Raw genomic sequence first — 17824 nt, forward strand, 5'->3', positions numbered from 1 at the left:
GTGAGTCTCCATCCATCCTGCAATTCCCATGTGCCGCAAAGTCATCTTCTCTCACTTCCTCCCAATGCTTCCACACAGCTGCCATTTTTCCCCTCCTTGCCCCTCAGTTTGTGTTAGTTGAGTCTAACGTGTTTCTCTCCAGAAAAGGGCATCAAAAGGACTCATCTGGGTAATGGTTCTCCATCACTTGACTCCCTAGTCATTCCCAGTACTCTGCTGTCAACTCTTTCCCTCCCTCAGGAGTCAGGCTTTCTGGGTCAAAGGTTAACCATGTGCAAGAGGTAGGGGAGGGGGAGGGTCTCCTCAACTTCAAGAAGGGAATATTGTCACTTGAGAATGGAACGATTCTTTTGAAACACAGTCATGGCTCAAGAACAATATTGCTATGCATGCAGACCTACATTCAGTAGATAGGTGTGTGCAGATGTGTGTGCATGTTACCAAGCTGCATCTTCTTTATCATAAGCAAGGTGTGTTAGTCATACATATTCACGAGTACATGAAGTTTGGCTTTCACATCTCTGTTTGTAAGGAGGCATTGTTCTTCCAAGTCTGTGATAGCCAGAATGGTCCTGTGGCTGGCTTTCCACAAAGTGCAGTGGAACCTACCTTCCTTCTGCAGCTCCTTCTTGTATCTCCATCAGCTTCCAATGTCTTCATTGGAGATACAAAGGTCTCAAAATCCCTGGCACCTCCATGAGCCTCTTACCTCTGGAGGTGCTGGTCCAGCGCATCTTCCTCGCCATTCAGCAGCATTGCAGCCCGAGCCAGGAGCTGATGACTGCAGCTGACAGATTTGAGTTCCAAGATAAGGAGGCCCAAGCAGAACATGGCTCCCATCTCCTGTAGTTCACTGGTACCAAACTGCAGACCCTGCCAGGTAACAAAGTCAGCAGTGACTATATTATGGGAACCAAGGGGGTGATTTCCCACTGGGAGGCAGGACCTGTAGACACTCGCCTGTCACAGAAATCAAGAGGTAAGGGTATACTCATCAGCCACTGTCAGTCACACACTTTCTGGATGAGTGGCTCTCAGCCTGCAGCAGGTACCCTGGCCTGCAATAGCAAGATGAATGAGCAGGGATGGGGCAAAACCAGGACCTGGTCACCTTCCTCATGGCACTCATAGCACTCAAAGCCACCATGCTCCTTCCCTATTTCCTTCCTGTCTGTCTGTCTGTCTGTCTGTCTTTTCTGTGCTTGTCCTGGGGCTTGAATTCAGGGGCACTGCCCCTGAACTTTTTGCTCAAGGCTCTACCACTTGAGCCATAGTCCCACTTCTAGCTTGTTTGGGGGTGGTTAATTGAAGGTAAGTGTCTCACAGACTTTCCTTCCCGGTCTAGTTTCAAGCTGTGATTCTCAGATCTCAGCCTCCTGTATAGCCAGGCTTACAGGAGTGAGCCACCAGCACCCGGTATTCTATCTATTATCTATTTTTAATTCTTTTCGCTCTTCCTCATATATGCTGAATGTGACAGCATTCAGACAAGATCTGAGGTTATGTGTTAAAATAATCGTATTGGGCCTAAATGAAAAGGAATTGATAATGATTCTTGTTGTTGCTATATTGTTGTAATTGTTTTATTGCTGATACCAAAGGTCTAAAGCCAAGGCTGGGGAAGCTCAGCTTGCTTGCTAGACTGGTACTTTGCCACTTAAGACACACCTCCTGCCATGCTTTTTGTTATTTTGGAGATGGATTCTCGTGGATTTTTCTGACTAAGCTGACTTCAAACTATTGCTCTCTGGATCAAAGTCTCCAAAGTAGCTAGGATTACAGGTATGAGCCACTAATACCCAATTGTACTACCTTATAAAATAATATTATGTTATACAATTTAGTAATACAGGTCATCAAAATTTATTATACCTTTCAAAATAAAGTTAAGGATTTGACTCTTCCTACCACAACAAAACAAGTATTTGATCTGATATAATTACCATATTTTGACCTTTACACATTGAACATATGCATAAGCATATCACACCATTGTTTTGTGTCTATTATAATTAAAAAATGGAAGCTTTCACATGCAAATAATAGTGATATATTGGAGAGAAAACGCAGGACAGGAATGGGGCAGTAAGCATTTGTAATGATTGGCCTGAAAAACATCCCAAGGAGAAACAAAACTGCCAAGTGGGCAAATCTGAAGCATCTCCAAAGTATCTCTAGGTAAAAGCAGAAAGTGGAAAGTCCTCCAGTTTATTTCAGCTGCTTGAAAATTGGATTTCTTTCCCTGCATGTTTTGACACCTGTTTCCTAAAGAAAGGAGACATTACTTCAGAGTGGAGTGGAAGGAAGTGACTGCCTGTGTAAACAGCGGCAGTGCAGGGGGAAAGACAGCTGTTGAGCAAATTGTTTTTCTCTCCTAAGTCAATAGAAAAGATGACTTTTTAAAGAGAGAGAAAAATCCCCAGAGTCTCTTCTTCCCATGTGTTAAAGCTTTAAGGTCCCGTTCTTTTCCTCTGGCCTTCTTCAAGTCTCTCCTCTTGCTTCAAGAAGGGTTGGCTTAGCGGGAAGGATGGGAGGGACACAAGCACCTGCTCCAGTGGGAGGTGCAGCAGTGGGAGGCGCAGAGGTGGGAGGTGCGGCGGTGGGAGGTGCAGAGGTGGGAGGCGCAGAGGTGGGAGGTGCAGCGGTGGGAGGCGCAGCGGTGGGAGGTGCAGAGGTGGGAGGCACTGCAGTAGGAGGCGCAGCGGTGGGAAGTGCAGTGGTAGGAGGTGGCCAGCCCTGGAGAATGTGAGTTGCGGGGGTGGGGGGATCTATCACTCAAGACTGGACAGCACCCACACCTTTCAACACACTGGAAACCCAGTCCACAGAAGAGCCCCACACAGGACAGTTCCCAGGGGAACTCAATCGACCGGTGTGTGTCAAATTGATGGGTTACAGGCAATTCCTTCTATACAGCAACAGCTCAAGGGATGGCATCTTTACAATGTAAAAATAGCTTCATATCCCGGAAGCTGGTCCACTCATTTCAGGCAATGCTCAGTATCGTAAAACACCAGTCTCAAAAATCCTCTAAAGGAACTTGTGGGCTTTTTCATCAGTGGTATCTGGGTACCTCCTTTCATTTTATTTTGACCTTCTTACCATCCATTTCTCTTAGTACTCTATGTTCTTGGAAGAGGTGGGGAGGGGAAAGGGAGGTCAAGAATCCAATGTAGATCCTACAAAATTCAGAAGAATGAGAGAAGGGGCGGGTAGGAGAGGGATGGGTGAGACTATTGAAAGCAGTGGCATTGATTAAGATATATTGTATTCACAAACTGCTTTGTTAAATGGCAAGTCCTTTGTATAAGTACTTAAAGGTAATTTTAGAAAATTTGAAAAACACAAAAGAAATAAAAGATTTGTTTATATGAAAGTTCTCTTCTCTGATGCAATGCCTACAGCAGAAGTACAACACTCAGGCCAAGGACTAAAGAGCATCTTTTCCTTCTTCAGGATTATATCCACATCATAGGCATACTGTCCCTGCATGAGCAATGGATAAGCAATGGGGGAATAAAGAAGTCATGAATGGATTAAGTCCAATGGATTGGTTCCAATGCGTACCTTATTTGCCAAACGGAATTCAAGTTTTTTGGGTAGAACACTTTTAATTGCCCTCAAATTCTGTTCACCCAATGCCAAATATCATGAGCATCAATATATGTAATATATCACATTATACGTCATATATATGTGATATGCGTGTAAAATATTATGCAATATGTTATATATTTATTTATATAGTGCATATCAAATCTTAGACATACAATATTATTGTTAGTCTATAATATGTATTATAAATATTAACGCTCATGATCTGTGTTATATTATATATTCTTTGTTATATATGTTTGTTCCAAGAAACTCAACTCTGTGTCAGTATATGACCTGAAAAACAAGAAAATGGTAATTTTGACTTCTAATTTGGTCATTTTTCATGCATTCATGGTAGCAACTTTACAAATAAAGTGGGATGTACACTAGCTTACAAGTGAGTACTGAAAAGAAGACTCAGCTCCCTTCTAGTACAGCTCAAATGTGTTCACTGGGGACTCTGTCTCACAGATGACCAATTCTGACTACAGAGATTTAGGTTTATGGATAAGGTATTACCTTGTGCACATAATAATATTTGAAGGAAGAGAGTTTGTGGAATCGTTAAAGCAAAAATCAAGGCCCTTCTTGCTGCCACTCCCCTGGTTTCCTTGCAGGATTGAAAGGTAGTTGCTGAAGCTCCAACCACTATGTCACCATACAAACAAGAGAAGAAAGAGAAAAGAGGAAAGTTGCTATCAGTGTATTTTCCCTAACATTTTACTGGCCAGAACAATGTGATAATGGGTGCTCCAGCTTTCTGATAATCTGATCGCTCCACAGTTTAGCTTGTTCAATGTCTTTAACAGAAGGAGGTATGGAGAAATAAAGGGTGGAAATAAATAACAGCAGAAATAATAATGGCTTTCACATCTATATTTTGTATGCTAATTCAGCTAGAAAATAGGGTTCCTTCGCTGTACATGGTACTGGTACACAAAATTCACTGATGCCATCCTTCAAATGCTTTTTTTTTTATGGAGATCACTTTGATAAAAGTGTAACCCCTTGCCAAAAGAGTATTGGATACATATGGATAAGAAAAGATGGAGTCTGGTGAAGGTGGAGTTAAGTAGCTGAAACTGATCTTTGGTGATCCCAAGAAGGAAAACAAGTGACAAAACAAACACATGTGGGGATGTGTTCAGTGTCATCACTTAAATGAAAACTTCCTACCTCCAGCAAATCAATAAACACACATTCCAATTTCTAATCCGTAGCAGTGACTTCCCTTTATGTCAAAAGCTGGGAGATATCAAAATGTCTACAGAGGGAATATAAATTGCTTTGTGCCTTTTGGGGAATTTCTCAATAACATTTGACATGATAACACCACTTTGGGGAACCATTCCTAACGAAATGATTGAAAATAGAAAGTAGAGGGATCTGCATTAAAAATGTAAACGACGCCAGTGTTATAGGTAATAATCAAAATTTGGAGGAAATCAAACCCTAAAGGTCTAATAAAGGAGAAATGACTAAGAAAATTACAATGGAGTAAGTTGAATAGGCCGTAATGAAACTGTGAAACCATTAAAATGATCATTAGAACAACCATTCAGCAATATGGAAAAGGCTCGTGACTTAATGATGAAATAAAGAAAAGATATAAATCACGAATGATGCAATTTATGGTGAAAACATAACATAGAGAGACAGACAGACAGAGAGAAAGAAAGAGAAAGTGGGGGGCTTCCCAAACATTTCAGGGCTCTTCTGACATAGACTGCCAGTAACAACTTAAAAATAAAATAAAATACAAGCATTCAGAGGAGAGAAAGCTCTAAAAATTGTACCAAAAGAACACCACCATACCAAAATCTCTGAGTTTACTACTGCTTGGAAAAATCATTAGAAAGCTACAGTAAGTCCAGTAAGTGGGAGCATCATCCCCTTCCTCTATTTGTAAGATCTCCTTTGCTATTCTGAAGAAAATTCAGACTTCTTTTAATACTTAAATTTATTGACATGATCATTAGCCTCTTAGAACAATTCTAGGAAAATGTCATCAGTGCTGAATATTGCCTCTCTCATTCTTTTCTGTGACCATTTTTTACAAAAAATGCTATTATTAATCTCTATGATCTCTTTTCACTGTCTATCTCCCACGTTTATATTTGTATTTTCTTTTTCTTTCCTTCAGTCTAATAAATTCTGTGTGATTTTGCATATCATTGGTCCATTTCTAAAATTCTCTCTCCAACCCTATTGAATCTGCTCATTAACTCACAGCAATAAGCATAGTTACCTTTTGTTACTGTGCCTAATTATTTCTTCATCTGTCACCATCTGGGATATTTATCCATCAGCTTCATTTTTCAATTTTCTCATCAGTAGTAAAAATTGCTTTATGATTTTTTTAAAAAGTTCTAAATGTATGGGGGTTTCTTTCTGCATTTTTTTTTAAACTTTGAAGAAACCTTTTAGAAGGTTGGTTTGATACTCTCCACCCAGTTAGAACTTGTGGCTCCCTTTTGTAGGTACAGAGGTCACAATCCATAGAGAACCACTGAAGACTAAAAATTCAGGGAGTCTTTTCAGTTGTACATGAATTATGATATTGCCAAAGGAGGGTCATATTCAGGAATTATGAAGGAAAATTCTGCTGTGCTACTGAAAAATCATCCTGAAGTCAGTCAGAGATCCTTACTCTGTCCCTTACAGCCTGTGGTTGTGTTTCCTTGCCAATGGCTGTTTCCACACTGGTTCTGGGTATTGGTCTCCAGTGAATCCTCAAGCTTCTCCTCGTTGTGAGCTTGCTCACAACACCTCAAGTTCTGTAGAGAAGAATGAGCTCCAGCCCCCATAGACAAACAGCCATCTCTAGCAAGGCCTAGGTTTCATTTTATTCTATAAAACTAGGCATCATTAGACAACCTCTGTAAACATATGAAGAGGGGCACATATTCCCCTATGAAGAAACATGGCGGTTAAAACTTCACACAAACTGCATGTTATTAGCATCAATGGTGGTCCAAGGGACTTTGACTCTAACGTGTCCACAGATGCACACAAAGTACCTTGATCAGTTACAATCAGCCATCACTCCCTTCCTACCCAATGCTAACAAGCTTCATTACTGCATCTTCGCTCGTGTACATAAAACTTATTTCGACTGGATTCACCCTCCTTCTCCCTCTCCATTCACCATCCCCTCTCCTATTAGTACCTGACATGAGAGAGGGGACATGGTTTACATTCCTGTCCGTTCATTATCTCCCACACCATTTTTTTTAATGAAATAGATTTACTACTAAAAATGAGGGGTGGGAGGAGAAAGAGGAAAACTGGTATATGTCTTGTTTATACACTCAGAAAGCAGCATGAGGAGACGGTGGCGACAAAACAACAAACATAAAAAGAACGGGACTAGGAGAGATAGCACTATTAAAATTTTAAGTCACAAGCCAAAACAGAGAAGGCTCACAGACTGCTGCTCCATGCAGGAAATAAAAATCCATCCCATTGCAAACAGCTTCAAAAAGTATTTCCAATATCCCAAAGGGAAAACAGATTAGAATGACGAGAGTAACACATAGCAAGCATGGCGGAACAGATTAAGGAGAAGTGGTAGCCCCTCCCCCGCCCCATTTGAACTTTGTTTTATTTTTAAATTTTATTGACAAGGTGATGTACATAGGGGGTACAGTTACATAATAAGGTAGTGAGTACATTTCTTGTCATATTTATTATACCTTCCCTCATTTTTCTTTCCTTTCCCTAGTTTAGGTAAGCATATATACAATATCCAGTGTACCAAAATCATATACAGTAACCACATGAGGTATGCCAAAGGAAGTTCACCTAGCACATTAAACATAACGACAACATTTAAATCCTCCTGTTTCCTTCTCTTGGAGTTCATTTTGCTTAGCCTCATCTTACATATCATATGTATATAGCTGTTGAGCTATTGTGATCCTCTGATAGGCCTATCCTAGACCTCCCATTTGAACTTTAGACTTGATAGGGTGGTTGTCTCTGTGAGAAAAGAGTTAAGAGGGTTTGCCTGAAAACAACCTGAATCTATCGATGAAGGAGACTCACAAAATAGATGAAATTACAATTATTAATAAGGCATGCTTCCAGGATTCCCAGCAGTAATCAAACTAAGCCTTACGATTTGATCTCTCCACTGTCTATCTTGTGAGCTAAGACGTGAGTCAGAGGTTAGGAGAAGACATTCAGAGCAGAAGAAAGGTGATTGAGACCTTATCTTGACAAATATGTTGGTAATAATGGTACATTCCTGGAAGCCCAGATGCACCGGAGGCATAGAGAAGATGATCATGGTCTAAGACCAGCCTTGTGTCCAAAAAATATGAGATCCTACATGAAAAATAACGAAACAATAAATGGACTAGGAGGCATGGTTCAAGAGGTAAATATGCCTGCATATCAAAAATAGGACCAAATCATACTTGAAGCTGGGAGTGATGGTACATGCTTATAATCTCAATAACTCAGAAGGCTGAGGTGGGAGGATCAGGAGTTTAAGGCCAGCTCAGGCTACATAGTAAGATCTTGTCTCAACACAAAACAACACAATCCTATGCGACTGTAACACAGTCCTCATCGGGCCCAGTCTCAATACTAGTATTTATGTGGAAAGTCCCAGATAATTCAATAAGAAGAATGAATTTCACATATCAGAGAGGAAGGAATCACATTATCATTATGTGAAGACTGATTATGTACTAAAACAAAGCAAAGGAGCCAACAACAACACAAAATGTATTAGACAGAAGTCAGGAATCGAGTAAGTAGACAGGGTTACAAATTAAATATACAAAAATCAATTTCTTCATATAAACCAACAAAATAAGTTATTAAGCATAATAAAAATTCCATTCACAATAGCAATCTGACTATAAAGTATCTGAGAATCGAATTAGTAATAAATATGCAAGAGTTCAATGATACATCCTAGGATTTTTATTAAGAAATAACAAGGAATATTTGAACCAATGAAGAAATATACTGAATTCTGGGAAGACAAAGTTCAGCACTATGCACTATCAATTCTCCTCTTATTACTCTCCGAAAGCATAGGAAATCAAAACACCAAGGTCTGAATTTTCAGACTTGGCTAATTAATTTCACATCAGAAGAACACATGCCAAGAATATTCTAGAATGATATTGGAACAAATAATCAAAAAAAATACTGGGGGTTTGGTCTAATAAATAGGAAAACCTGCTAGACACTTAAATCTAGGCATATCTCAGTTTATCACACTGTCCTTTATTGTGCTCCAAAGTTAATGTGTTTGTTTGTTTTACAAGCTTAAGCATTGGAGAAATGGCTGTTTTCCAACAACTCAATCACTAGTATCTTTACCAATAAAACATTTTTAATTAAGGTAGGTACTGTTTTAGACCCAATGCTATTACACAGTTAATAGATTATACTATTGACATAACTTTTTACCCACAATGCTGGGCTTGAACTGGGAGCCTGAGCGCTGTCCCTGAGCCTTTGTTCAAAAGACTCATCATCAACCACTTGAATCGCAGCTCCACTTCCAGCTTTTTTGGTAGTTAATTGGAGATGAGAGTCTCACAAATTTTCTGCCCAGGTTGGCTTTGAACTGTGATTCTCAGATCTCTATCTCCTGAGTAGCTAGGATGACAGGTGTGAGCCACTTCTTTCTGCAAGGAGGAACCAAAAACTGGTGTGTGTCTTGCTTTACTGAGTCTTCCAGAACCAGACCAACAAAGTCCAATTGAATGTTAAACCTCTAATTACAAGTTGCATGGTACCATGCAGACTATAGGATAGGAAGTGTTCATAAAAATGCAAAAGTGCCTGGGAAACTATGAATCATGCCTGTCATCCTAGCTGCTCGGGAGGCTAAGATCTGAGGATCACAGTTCCATTTTAAGCCAGCCCGGACAAAAAAATTCCCTGTGATACTCTTATCTACAAAGAACCATCAGAATACCAGAAGTGATGCTGTGACTCAAAGTGGTAGAACACTCTCCTTGAGCAAAAGAACTCAGGCATAGTGCCCAGGCCCTGAGTTCAAGCCCCACGACTGACCAAAAAAAAGTAAAAATAAAAAAGGCAAAAGGAAGTGGTTAAAACTTAGTGGGGGAGGGGAAACAAACTTGCTACAAATATTTTTTTTAAAAACTCCATCCTGATTAAAATGCTAAATGATGAAGAATAAAATCTAGATGGAGATGCTTTATCATCTCATATGTCTTTCAAGGCACACGCAAAGGAAGATTAGAATACCTCTGAATAGCCTAAAACCCACAATCTCAAATGAAAACAACAAAATAAACATAATTGCAATGTAGGGGAAATTAGCTTCCTTTGCTATAAAATCCAAATAGATATAATAAAAATGTTTAAGCCGGGAGCCAGTGGCTCACATCTGTAATCCAACTACGAAAGAAGTTGAGATCTGAGGATCGTGGTTCAAAGTCAGCCCAAGCAGGAATGTCCATGAGACTCTCTCCTCCAATTAATAAAAAAAAAAATTTAAAAAGCTAGAAGTGGTGCTGTGGCTCAAGTGAAGTTAACTTTATGAAAATAATCATAAGATGAATGGCAGAGAAAATCCCCAATGTACATTGGCATCTTGTGAGTTAAACTAAATTTGAGTGTGTTTATATCATAAAATACTTGTATCATAATGTGGTTTGGTTGGTTGGCTGATTGGTTGGTACTGGGGTTTGAACTCAGGGCCTCTGCTTCTTGTTGGCTTTCTAGCTCAAGGCAGGTATTCTCCCAGTAGAGTCACAGCTCCACATTTGGATTTTTGCAGTTTAATGGGAGATAAGAGTCTCATCTATCAGCCTCCTGCACATCTAGGATTATTGGTGTGTGCCACTCACAACTTTCCATCATGATATGTTTTGAACAGAGTCTTGATTTGATGATAAAATACAACCAGTTGACCCAGGCAAGCATTATGTACTAGGATCTCAAACAGAAGTTTCTCATATCTTGCAAATGCTAGCTACCAAAGACAGAGCAATAAGACTCTAAGACACGGAACCGTAGTATTATCCCCAGTATGGCTCTCAGAAGCTTTATCAAGTGTCTGCGTGCTTTAAGAGACAGTGACTTTGGAGTTTTAAGTGCCTTTGGAGAATAGTGCCATCTAATATTAAGTTTGTACATCTCTTGCCTTGACATGCACCCAGCAGAGAAGTTAAAACTGAGCCAATCCAGCCTGGCTGATCTGAAAACCCTAAAGTGTGGCAGAGAAGAGAGAAATGTGGGGGAATGAGGTGGGGGGGGCCCTCCTGGATGAACTCTGCAGCCTCCTCGCTTATTGACCTTCAAATGGACTCTAATGCTTTCACGCTGGGGGCAGAATCAATCACTGAGCATGTTGGTGTCTCGGCCAGACTCCATCTGATGGGCTCCCGAGTATGTACAAAGCCCCCTCTGTGCCCAGCCTTTCAGCTGAGCTTCCTCTTCCATTACCAATGGTTTCCTTAGTAACTACAAAAAATAAAAAAGCTATAGATTCATAAGGCCAGCAGGGCTGAAGGTGTGACCTGGATTTCAAATGTGTCCTTCATTTCCAGGCTGGAGGCTCGGGTTCTTTTATTGGGGAAATTGTCCCTTCACCATGAAGGACCGCACCACAGGCAGCCGGGCCCTGTGATTGCCCCTCCTGTCATCCGCGAACACAGACAAGAGATAAATGTGAGGCAAAGGCCACATTGGGAGACAGCGTGGACTGGAAGCTGGCCGAAGTCTTGGTTTCACGGAGACAGAAACAAGCGGTGTGCTATGCAAGGCTACATGGGTAAGGGCAGGTATAATCAGGGTCAAAAAGGAAATAGTTTTGTAACTTCAAGTTATTTGGACAGGCAGCCTTTAAATTTCACATATTTGTTACTAAAAGAAACACATACATAGGATAGTCTCGGGTGATTACTGTTGGCCTCTTCCTCCAGTATTTCTCTCTATCCCTGGATGTGGCCTTCACAAGACCCCTCAGCCCTACCATTGGAAACCTGCCCCAGGCCACTTGCTGCGATGCCAAAGGAGTGAGCGCTCTAGCGGTGAGCTCTGCCTGTTCTCTCAGGTCTCGTCTTGAACTTTCCTTCGAGTACTATAAACAGGAAGGAGGAAGGGATAAGTTGCCACTATGCGTGTGGTACCCATGGATAATCAAAATCGTTGAGTGTGGCAGAAGAACAGGGGTTTATATGTGTATATACACATATAGATGTATATATTCATATGGATGGATGAATAAGTAGGTGGGTAGATGGATGGAGAGAGGTGATGGAAAGACAGATAGGATAGCTAGATTAGATAGACAGATTATAGAGAGAGATAGAGATAAACAGATGTGATAGATATAGAGATCGGTAAATAGATTAGACAGATGAGATAGAGATAAATAGATAGATAGGCCGGCAGGCAGACAGATAGATGATACAGAGAGACAGAGAGAGAGAGAGAGAGAGAGAGAGAGAGAGAGAGAGAGAGGTAAATTTAAAAAAGAAGATTCAGAGTTTTAAGTAGAACAAAATCACCTCAAAAGATTCATTTGACTAGTCAGACACGTTGTCCATAAGGGTGCAGAAGCTACATGACCATCAGAGGCAAGTGAGGCACTTCTCTGACGAGTCCTCAGCACCATCTCCCAGAAGCCTAGAGCACAGTGTATGGGGGACGTGTACTCTGACTCTCACCAAGAGAGCTCCAGTCTTCTTTACTGACCAGTAAGTGGACAGTTGTAAGTCCCCTCACATTGCGTGTGGATCTCTATACAGCTGTCCCTGGGTTCATGAACAATTACGGGCTGGGATGGGAGCTTGGCAATAAAATTGGGTCCATAGCATCATCCCTAGAAAATAGTTGCAAAAGCTTCTTATTCGCTCATCAAATGCACTGACATTTATTTATCTGTCACTGTGCCCTAGGACTTGAGATGGATGGAAGAACTTGACATATGGGCTCCCCATCCCCTCCCTCCCCCCACAAACACTACCATCGTTTGTATACTTCCAGCATAGAGTATGTTGTGGAATATGATTTTAAAGGCTCCCCTCAAAGGGAATATGATGCTAGTCAAGTATGCTGGTGCATACCTGTAATCCCAGCTACTTGGGAGTTGGAGGCAGGAGAATCAGGAAAAGTAAGCAGGGGTCCATATCTCAGAAACAAAATAAAAATAGAAGGGGCTGTGGATGTAGCTCAAGTGGGAGAGCATTTTATCACAAAGGTGAGGGTACAAACCCAGCACAAAGAAAGGAGGAGGAAGGGAGGAAGAGAGACAGGAAGGAAGCCAGGGTAAAAACAAAAGGGAAAGGGAGGAAAGGAAAAGATGTCACAGGATATTAGAGAGGGGCGGAATTCATTGAAATGGGAAATACCTTGGATGTGATATTTCTCTGGCTTGGGCAGGACATTCCAGCATGTACACCTAAGAGATATTTTGTTGAGCTTTGATTCTTGCTTTTGCAAGATTTGGATTTTAAAGTTGATATGACTAAGCACAGGTAGATGCGTAAGCTGTGCAAAGAAATACTGTTTTACACTTTCTCAGGCCTTTGTGTTTATGTCATCTTCCGGGTCTTCATAACCATTCAAGTTGTGAGCCATTCTTGCCCCCAGAACTTGAGTTCCCTCATACTTTCATCATCTTTTCCTTCAATTTTTGCCAGAATAATCCTGCGGGAGAGGCATCAAGAAGAGAAGAAACTATGCAAGTAGGAAATGGAGCTCCTATTTACAGTGAGCGATCCCTGCTCATCTGTAGGCATTGGGCTCTGCAGATTTCTGTGTGGCTAAGATTGGCTGTCACAAGTCGAAGGACAGTATCCGACCAAAAGCAATATAACCACTTGGTATTCACAGCTCAGCAAACGAGGCCTGACCAAATGGAGAGAGGAACCATCATTCACAGCCGAAAGGCAGTGAGCTGGCCATGTCAAACTCTTAGATGGAATCCATATGTAAATTAAGAAGCAGGGGTTCATTTTAGAAATGTCTGAACTAGAAATCCATAGGAAAACTTTATCCACAGCATCGGGTTATTAGAACAATCACACTGAAAACTGATTCCGTCTTCTCCTTTCTCAAACATTGCCCCTTTTTCAGACAGTGGTGCCCGCACTACACAGCTTACAAACAACAGATTCGAAAAAAGAAGACAATACATGTACAATGCACAGAATAAGAGTGCAGATCATTCTGATGGGGGAAAATGTATTTGCTCGACTTTTTTTTTCTCCTAAATTTATTTATGATAAGTCTTTGGGTTGTATGCAAAAATAATGATAGAATCTGTTGTCTACAGTTTTGCATTTAATAAGCCTGGGGGCCTAGTTGCCAGGAAGGAAGCACCCTGTCTGTGGCTATAGGCTTTTCCAGAATGAAAATGAAAATACAAATACCACTAGCTCTCCTCCATCTTGTTCCACCCTGAGTGGGAAACTGACAAGACACGCTCCTTTCTGGGGGTGGGGGACAGGTCTAAACATGCTTGATTCTGCTCCCTAGTTAAAAGGGGAACACATGGAATCCATCTCCATCTACGAGTTTCCTGGCAGTGACTGCAAGAGCTGAGGGCCTGTGGCCAGGTGACTCTCCCAGGAATCACATCTGCATAGAATCCACAAGCAGAAGAGTGGTAAGAAGAATGAAAACAGTAACACACTCCAGTACCTGCTAGACTATGATTATCATTCAGGCAATGGAGCAAAATACAGCCCTACCCATAGGCTCCCATGGCTTTCATACCAAGTGCCTGGCAGGGAAGCTAGCTAGTTGGAGACCCTTCCCATCCCCAACACAGAAGTGTCCCTAGTGGCCTTTGCTCACTACCCACAGGGAGACGATGCTTCTGTTTCTTAGCAGAACCCTTTACAATCAGTCCTGTCTCCTTCCTTCTTGCCTCCAGCCTCATGGAACTGTCTTGCTGTACCCAGGGAAGCAGGGATGTTGAGGTCTGCTGATTTTCAGAGTCTGCTGTTGACAAGAGAACGAGTATGTATTTTCAGTAAAAGACGTAGCAGATAGAGATGCAGCCATGGCAGTTAGGAGGAGAAAGGAGCATGCTGCCAGAATTCTGCACGGAAGGCAGCAGATTCTATGCCCAGGAAATGGTACCAACCCTGTACATGGGGCTGTAGCTGGCCCAGACCCATCCTCAGATCCAGACTGGAGCACTTTTGCCTAACTTAGAGTCCTCTTATTTCAAGGACACACACACACACACACACACACACACACACACACACACACACACAAACTCCACTTTAAATCATCTCATTTCTCAGTCTGCCCAATGACACCTGCATTCCTCTCATGAGTCAGTCTCGTGAATGACTCTTAAACCACCCGTTTCAGAGAGCGCCCTCCATTTTCAACAGTACCTTTTTCTCTAGCACTTTGATATCTTACTTTATTCTGACCCATGGAGCAATGAATTTCCACTCCACGTGTCACTTGGAGTCAGTAGTGTATATGCAAACCTGCACACAGACAGTATTTTTTTACATCTCGGTAGCTTTATGCACGGAAGGTGGTTCTGAGCTGAGGATGGGTATAAATAACTTCACCGTCTGATTTTCTGCTAATACCATCAGAGAACACTCTCTCAGAATACTGATCAGAAACTCTCAAGAACAGAGGAAGGCTTGTGACAAGAAGCAGAAAGAAACCAACTCTTTCTGTGCCCAAGAAAAATGATTGGGCAGAAGAGATCCAGTGGTTTTCTGGACCCAGGCAGTGGTTTTACCCCAGTTCTGCCTTTCCTTTTTAAAATTCTTACGGAGCCCTAAACAGGAAGAACAAGAGCTCAATGGTGGCGAAAGAATGATGCCAAAGAGAGTGGCAAGGAAAAGAGAGAGATCTTAAACAGTGAGAGAGAAGAAAAATATGGGATGGAGAGAAATGATGTCATACTTTAAGGGATACTTTGTCTTTTTTTTTTTGGTGCATGAAAGTGCGTAAGAAATTGACTATCAAAGTCTGGCTAGGTAGAGAGAGGGGGAGAGAGGCATAATAGACATTCCCGTCAATAAAGAATCAAGGGTGATTTGAAATTAGCATCTCAGTACTGACATGTCACTTCCTTTTCCTCGGTACAGCATCAAATATGGTTAAGATTGTTCTAAACACCTCCCACTCATGACCCAGGCTATCTATCTACAAGGTTTTTTTTATTATTAATTTACTGTATTGTTATTATAAAGGTGATGTACTTGAGGGATTACAATTACATGAGTCACATAATGAGTACATTTCAATGTCTTCTGTTCCCTCATTTTCTCCCAGTCCCTCCCTCCCGTCTCCACCTACAAGTTGTATAGTTCACTTTCATCCATGTCCATTTTTTCAACACCATTCAATTTGCTTTTGGCTTTTTTTGTTTGTTTTTTTAGTCATAAGGGGTTTATTTGGGGCAAAAGGACAGGGCACAATTCAGTTTATAGTTAAGGACCAAGAAACAGACGCTGCAAACATTCTATACAAATGTGGATGAGCTGCAGGATGGGGATAGAGTGGAGAAGAGACTCAATAATACATAGCATTATTGTGAGTGACCGCCAGTTCTTCATTCTAACCCTTGAATAGAGGAAGGATAATCATCCTTTCACACTAAAGCTGCAACAGAATGCAAAGAAGATCCAGTTTCAGCTCCTACAGGACAGGTGACGCAAAAAGTTATGTTCAGCTGGTGTTAGCTGCACCCCCCCACCCCCCACCCCCCCACCCCCCACCCCCCCACCCCGCTGGCTGCACACAGAATGGATGCTGAAGGTGATCCATGGCCTGCCGCTGGTGACTTGGTCTCTAGGTCCTCGGCTTCTCTTGACTCTCAATGATAAGCTTGTCAGTTGAATACAGTTGGCCAATATGGACCTGTCGACGGATTAGTCCAAGGTCTCTCTTGGCTTTAGTCACTAGAACTTGAAATTCTACAGGATCCTTTACATTTTTATTTTCTCTGAAGGCATCTCTTATCCTCCTGACAGCATATGTCCTGTAATTGTAGGCGCTGAAGTGCTTGCTCTCTCTCAGCATCGCCTGGTACAGATCTAACACTTGTGCAGCACGGCTGGAGGCTGCCATGTTGGAAGGCGGGGAGGGAGAAAGAGAGCCAACGCTAAACTCAGCCTCCACAACAAAAACGGGTCCTCTTCGTGTAGGTCCCAAGCTCAGGCCGACAGAAACCTCAACCTACTGCAAAAACCACGTATGAAATACAGCGCAGTGGCGTGGGCTTTCCGGCCTGGGAGTCCGGGGCTTAGAGGTTGCTCAGCCAGGGAGAGGCGGGCGCAGGCCGGGCAGCGGGCAGCTAACACCATTCAATTTGTTTAGCACACTCTTCCTTTCAGGCAAATGGCAGCCATGTGCCGACAAACAGAAACTTCCAGTAATTGAAGTAAAATTCAAGATCAGACACAGTGTCTCACTGTCTCTTGGTTGTAAAGAGGCTGAACCCATTGAGGAGTAGTTAATTTGGAAGGAAAGTTTCCTATCATTCACAACGCCCATCATCTAATGCCAAGAGAAAAATGTTCAACCTCATCTAACAGGACCCTCACAATCTGATGCGGGATACGTACGTACACAGAGGGGCGGACAAGAGCCTGGTGCATGCTTCATCTTCTACAAGATTTCATTACTCCTACATATTTATAACAACCCCGCATGTTTAAGATCATACATATTATACAGACAAAAGAATGGATGCCCAGGAAGGACAACTCGCTTAATATTCCAACTGTCTGTCTGCTAAGTCATGCTCACTACCAGAAGAAATTCACTGCTCCAACCAAACCACTCCTAAGCACAGTCAATTTTTTCTCATGTAGACATCAATCAACCCTGCTACTCTATCTCTGTTTAATTTTTACTCCTAATAAAATCCAAATTAAAGACTCTGGGGAATCATTTCTTAATCACTAACAAGTGGGCACCAATGTCCTTTTTCCCAACAACCATGGTGGTAATATTTATTGGAAGTGTACTGTATAATGTATCATTGCACCCCCATTTCTCATCTTTTGAATGGTACCTATTCTGTTCACGCATGTGCAGCCATACAGAACTCCCCTCCTGGGGGTTAGATATACACAGAATGGCACAAAATGTCATCTACAAATATCTGGGGGAGAAGAGGAGAAGGAAGAAAGAGAAGTCAGAGGAAAGTATGAGAAAATGTCTACTTCAAAATGCTAGTTTGGACATAATGAAATGCTATTTCTATACTTTGGTATTTCACATCAAATTCTAG

General features: G+C 41.7%; 2 protein-coding genes across 2 annotated transcripts in view; both read right to left on the reverse strand.

Annotated features, from left to right (window-relative positions):
* Agbl1 (AGBL carboxypeptidase 1) overlaps positions 1 to 17824 on the reverse strand; it is a 397351-nt gene that overhangs the window by 112231 nt on the left and 267296 nt on the right. Inside the window, exon 22 of the mRNA XM_048369043.1 lies at positions 710 to 873. Coding sequence (XP_048225000.1) covers positions 710 to 873 — 164 coding nt within the window. The remainder of the gene's footprint in view (positions 1 to 709; positions 874 to 17824) is intronic.
* On the reverse strand, positions 15963 to 16842 carry LOC125368371 (LYR motif-containing protein 4-like). The gene is made up of 2 exons (XM_048369314.1): positions 16313 to 16842; positions 15963 to 16268 (listed from the first exon to the last, which is right to left on the reverse strand). Exon 1 carries the CDS (start codon positions 16654 to 16656, stop codon positions 16378 to 16380), a length of 279 nt encoding a protein of 92 aa, XP_048225271.1. The 5' UTR covers positions 16657 to 16842; the 3' UTR covers positions 15963 to 16268; positions 16313 to 16377.

This window comes from Perognathus longimembris, chromosome 20, assembly GCF_023159225.1.
Source record: "Perognathus longimembris pacificus isolate PPM17 chromosome 20, ASM2315922v1, whole genome shotgun sequence".
Taxonomy (NCBI): Eukaryota; Metazoa; Chordata; class Mammalia; order Rodentia; family Heteromyidae; genus Perognathus; species Perognathus longimembris.